Source organism: Macrobrachium nipponense, chromosome 5 (assembly GCF_015104395.2).
Source record: "Macrobrachium nipponense isolate FS-2020 chromosome 5, ASM1510439v2, whole genome shotgun sequence".
In the NCBI taxonomy this organism is placed as follows: Eukaryota; Metazoa; Arthropoda; class Malacostraca; order Decapoda; family Palaemonidae; genus Macrobrachium; species Macrobrachium nipponense.
In genome coordinates, this window is record NC_061107.1 from 84,876,939 (window position 1) to 84,882,938 (window position 6,000).

The window sequence follows — 6,000 nt, forward strand, 5'->3', positions numbered from 1 at the left end:
GTTTTGGGAAGATAACTGACTGGGTGCCTTGTTAAACAACCTCTAGGTGGAAAGGATATGCACAGATGATGTAACAGGAGGAGATGAAAAGAAATACATGTATCACATATTTTTTATTCTTTCCTATCACAAGTTTACATCACAGATGTAGACAGGTATGTATTATAAATGATATAGTACATGGGTAGCAAGTGAATGGATGAAGTATTAAGGAAAGAACTGGAGGTCCATCTTGTTGAAGAAAGATGGCCTTTCTGAGCTATGTTGGAACTGTGTAGTGGCAGTTAGAACAGGCAACCCCCTTCTCAGAAAAGAATTGATCAAATATCCATTGCTGGCCAGAAGCCATCTCACAGCAATGTTGTTAATATGTTAGGAGAGAAGAGAACACATCTTGCATGCTGCCCTTTTATATTATAATATCAGTGTTCTTGTAAAGAATGCTGGAAAATAAGGATGGATTTTTGAAGTTAGATACTGTGGCTGTTTACTTGGCTGGTGTTAACTTTTTCATATGAAGCTTCAATGATGTAAAGTACTTTAAAATATTTTTCCATGTAAAGAAAAAATAGACTTGTAACCCAGAGATGTCAGAAAGGGAATTTTTTTTGGAGATGATCATGTGTAGTTATGGTTTCAAGTCAATAAATTGATTATTTGGAAAAAGAGCCATTTTAAGTAATTGAAATAGGGAGACATAAATTTTTATGGGAAAGATTAGTCATAGCTAATCCTCATTTGTAACTGGGAAACCAAGATGATGTGAAATACACTTTCTCAGAAGTATTTTAGCCTAAGGCAATGTGTATTTTATTACCACTATTCACAAGTCAGTCTCAAGAAAATAGCATTGAGGGCTAGGAATTAATTATAAAAAGACAGTACCTATACTATATTCTGGAAGCTTATGATTTGGATGAACAAAAGAAATCAACTCCCCTGTTACAGTTTGGTGAACTACTGTCAAGCTAATCTGGACAGATTTTAATGTAGAAATTTTGTGGAGCACTCCTAAGCTACTGAATATTGGAGACCAGCAGTTTTCTTATACAGTGTCAAAAAGAGGAGGAAATAGCCTACGGGGTAAGACCATTGACTAAATTGACACTTTCTTCGCTAGTGTTTTTTATTTGGATTTAGAAGGGATGCTTAGTTTATATTGATCAGCATATATATATATATATATATATATATATATATATATATATATATATATATATATATATATGTATGTATGTATGTATGTATGTATGTATATGTATATAGTAATAGCGGGTGGTGTTTAGCAGCTACAAAGAAATGGATCTTAGGGACCTTTTCCTTAGCCAGCTTGACTTTTTGTCTTAAATTTCTTGCATAAGGGAAATCAATTATCTCATGTTATCAAGATCAAAGGTGTTTACCAAGAAAATAGGAGCCTATGCCCTGAACATCCAGCTAATCAGGTCTGCTGAGGAGTCTATCAGCACCTTGCCCGGAAACTGGTTCTGCATTTGTCAAATTTAATTTCATTTTGAGTAGGACTATAATATCCCTTCTTAGAGTTCATCTGTAAGTAAAACAAGTTAATGAGAGGCTTTGCAAAGTCTCATTTGATTCCCATCACTGAATCTGCTGAGCTGCAGGAGTGTGAATTAAATGTACTGGAGATCATGAAACACATATTCATAGGTCTAAATATAAACAGAATGTAATATTTTCAAGTTTCATTAGATTGCAAAATGTACATCTGCCAAGCTTTTATTGCTGTTTTGAGTGTAGGTATTAGAGCAACTGTAAATGGAAGAATTGCATTGTGTCCGGTAACCTTATTATTTTTATAAATCTCTGGAGAAATTGTAGCTGTTACGGAAAGGGTGTAATATTGATTGATTACACAATTTTTACCTTTTGGATATATTGTTTTAAAACAATGCTGTATGGAAGGGTCTGATTGATGGGTTTTTCAAGCTTTAGTGTAATTCTTTGCTGTTGAGATCCAAGAAAATACTGTTTGGTACACGTGAAATTGTTTATTTCAACTTGAGCTATTTAGTATAGTTTTCTACACATTTTAGTCTTTTTCCAAATATTCTTTCATTTGACTGAATTTCACCTTACAAAGAAAGTACATATGCATTGCTTGCTTTGGTAATCATGTGTATTTTGGTACTGCAGAAGGTATTTTAGTAAAATTTTGGAATATAAATAAACCATTACCCATTTCTTTTCTTGAATAATAATACTGTGAGACAGTTATCCAAGTATGAGTAGAAATATGATTCTATCTATAATAATGTCAATGACATTTTTGGGTAAATATGTCAGTGGTTTACTGTACAGTAAATTTTTTTTTTATACTGAGGAGAAATTTTAACTTTTTACAATACATAGTATGGAGTACTAGTTGTTTGAGGATTTGAGAAATAAATGTTGCTGGAAATGGCACAGACATTGTTTGACTGGAGAAAGCAACTGGTTTCTGGAAACTTTCCCTCTAGTCTGGGTGTTTGCATTCTATAAAAAAAAGTGCTGGAATGCAGATGGTATAGTACCAATAAAAAAATTGAAAGTAACCATTGTATGACATATCTTGACTTTCTTTTTATTTTTGCAATTACAGGATATTTGCACTAAATAGAAAAAAGTAAATAGCTCATTTTTAGGACTTGTCTTTCCCAGCTTTTGAGTGTTTTATGAAATTAAAATTTGGAAATAATTAAACACTGTACTTTCTAACATTACCTTTGCTTCATGAAAGTATACTACAGTGTTCTTTCTCTTTCCTTTCATTTGAAGTATGAGTGCTTGCTCTTCAATATTTTTTATTCGTATTGAATTTATTTTGCATTTTTGTTAAGGAAGAAGCTTTAAAATGAGCTGGAATCAAACAAAGTATCTTCCTGTTATAACTCCTGTAATATCCTTGCTGTTTGTCTCCCTCCCTTCTGTATTTATTGCACCATTGTGGAAATTTATAAGATGAGAGTTTCCGGGCAGTTTAAGAATTTGACTCAAGTATTCACTGTATTATGTACATTCTGAACTGATTTCTGAGGGATATGAGATGGAAAATAATTTTTTATGTATGTGTTTACTTGATATCAGATCTCTTAAACATTAATGTATAGAGCTTTACTTTTTAGTGTGATTTAAAAAGGTTATTCTTGATTTAATAAATTTGTGAAGTGCACTGCTCAAGCTTCTTGTTTCTGGTGTTATGCTGTCATGCAAACTATGGCCTGGTTTTCTTTTCCCAGAAAGGGTCAAAAATTGCGTTTTAAGGGCCTTGCTGAGGACCCCCAAAGTGTCACAGAGCCTGTGCTTGTTAGCTATAAGGCGAAATCCACCACCCTAAGGTAGTGAGCTTTCACCCAGGTTTTATATGTGCACTCTAACCTTGCATGTGAAACATTCATGTATGTAGATTAAATGAAAATGACCATACTTCATACCTTTCAGAAGCATTTAAAATGTATTAAATCCTGTATAGTAAAATTTATATTAGTAACTTCCCATAGTTTAGTTTTCTCAGTTATTGACAATGGTGGCTTAGTTGATAGTGTGATAATGTCGTTTGTGTGTGGGTGTGAAATGAATATACTTTAGAAGTCCGATTATCCATAATTCTGTGGACCAAGTCCTTACTTAATTATAAAAAATTCTTAATAATTGGTTCACCTATCCTCTAGATTTCAATGTTTTGTTTGTCAGTTGTGAGAATTTTTTTATCTCTGACTTCTGTTGCTGCTAGTGTAAAGACCAAAGGATATTCTATTTAAATATACTACATAATGTCCACACGTTACAACTAAAGTACCTCTTAGGACATTACCATAAGAAAGTTCATCTACCTTCTCTGTTCCTAACAAGTTTTCATTAGTCAAGTAAAATTGATATAGTTCCATGTTTCCTGATGCCAAAGATACTTTGATGCACCCCAGTTTTGACAAGCAAGTTTTGAAAAAAAAGAAGATAAATTTGAATTAAGGTTATACCAACTACGCAAGTTGATGGCTTTCATTTTGGTTGTTAGGCTATGTGCATTGGACAGTCTCAGTGCATTGAAGTAGCATGGCTATGACTGCTACAAAATTTTGAGTTTTTGTCTTTCATTTCATTAATTTTAAAGATACTTTTCCAGGTAAATTTTTTGTAATATTTAATGTTTTTCTGATGACCTGAAAAGCATATTACCAAGTACTAATGTGCACAGTATGAACTGCCAAGCTGTGTTACATTAGAATTTTTCTTGACCAACTGGGTCTCGGGGTGTGCAAATAGATGGAGCTAAAGTTGGAGCAATATTTACAGATTTTGATAATTTTTGATGCAAGTTTATGCAGTAATTTTTTTAATCTGGTATAAGAAAAACTAAAAAACACGAGGAAATCGTAAAGTAAATACAGAATCTTATTTTACTGCATTTGCACTGTAAAATGACAGTAGGAACGTGACATTCAAAACAGAACAAAGTTCAAAGTGAAAATAAAATGAAGATTACAATCCACACAGTTGTACAGATATGACAAATACAGAAAAATTATAATTCAAGGTATGAAAATATTTTGCTTATTGTTATTGTTTCCAAAAGTTATTCTGATAGTCTTACTATCGTAAGCTTTAACATACCACAATTTTACTTTTGTTTGCCAATACCGTTCCTTTAAAGTTAGGGTTGTGTTGAGAGTGAAAATATCAGTAATAATGATGTACAGCATATAAGTTACTACATGTCTATTGACTTATCTATAATGCTAATACAGGAGGGAATTTTTATGACTAGGCACAGTTCCTCATTGGACGAGTGGTTTTCGTGCTCAGTTACCAATCCGGCGGTCTGAAGTTTGATTCTCGGCTTGGCCAATGCAAAATCAGAGGAATTTATCTCTGATGATAAAAATTAATTTCTCAATATAATATGGTTTGGATCCCACAATAAGATGCAGGGCTCATTGCTAGGTGACCAGTTGGTTCCTAGTCACGTAAAAATATCTAATCTTTCGGGCCAGCCTGGGAGAGCTGTTAATCAGCTCAGGGGTCTGGTTAAACTAAGATATTCTTAACTTAATATACTTAACTGATGACTAGGCACGTACGTGTATAGGCAAGGGATTGTGGTGAACATATATCTTGCACAGACCTGGTGTTTATTGAGGAAGTTAGCCAACATATGTCACATCTGTGCAAATGGGAAATAGAGAGTGGAGTCAATTGCTGTAGGAGAGGAGATAGAGCCCTCCTGTCCTAAGCCCTTTATATATTCTACCACTGTCAGCAAGCACTATTCTGGCCAAGACCAACCCTAAGAGAATTCTTTGTAATTGGTTGATCTATCTTATGGAGTCCTGGGGAGACCATGAAAGAGTAACTCCATTGAGGACTTACAGCAGCTATCAAAAATGTTTTTCCCACTACACACACACACACACACACACACACACACACATATATATATGGCATGACGATAACCAAAAAATTGGCGATAATAGCAGCAGTCCCCATTTTTTTAGAGACCGGTCTGGAACCTAACCTTGCGTAAGTTTGGGATATTACTGTACTGCACTTGTTCCTAGATTGGCAAGGCCATAACCTGCAGTCACAAAAGAGCTTGCAGCTGAGTTTCATAGGACCATTTCATTTCCAAAATTGTTTACACAGGTGTCACTTGTCCATATTTGATATCTTCTTGAAGGTCTGGTGGATTCAGATAGGATTAGGGGTCCTGAATTGTTTCAGAATTCTTGAAACTATTAGAGAATCAGCTCAGTATATTTATGAAATCTACAGAAAAATGAGTTGCTGAATAATCAGACTTCTACTGTAGTGTGTTGTATTTTGATATTCAACTATGCTGTAGTTGTTAACCATTTGTCATCATAGATACAAGGAATAGTAGCTATTACTCTTTTCAAGTACTGATACAATTCTTCTTTATTGTGAGCAAAACATAATGGATTAGTTAAGAGAAATACAAATATGTCATTGGTAAAATTGATACATTTTTCTAGTTCTGTACCA

General features: G+C 33.8%; 1 protein-coding gene across 1 annotated transcript in view; it reads left to right on the forward strand.

Annotated features, from left to right (window-relative positions):
• Positions 1-6,000, forward strand: part of LOC135215473 (phosphatidylinositol 4-phosphate 5-kinase type-1 beta-like) — a 555,040-nt gene that overhangs the window by 392,856 nt on the left and 156,184 nt on the right. The window contains 1 exon segment of the mRNA XM_064250216.1: positions 3,240-3,338. Within this exon segment, the coding sequence (XP_064106286.1) occupies positions 3,240-3,338 (99 nt within the window).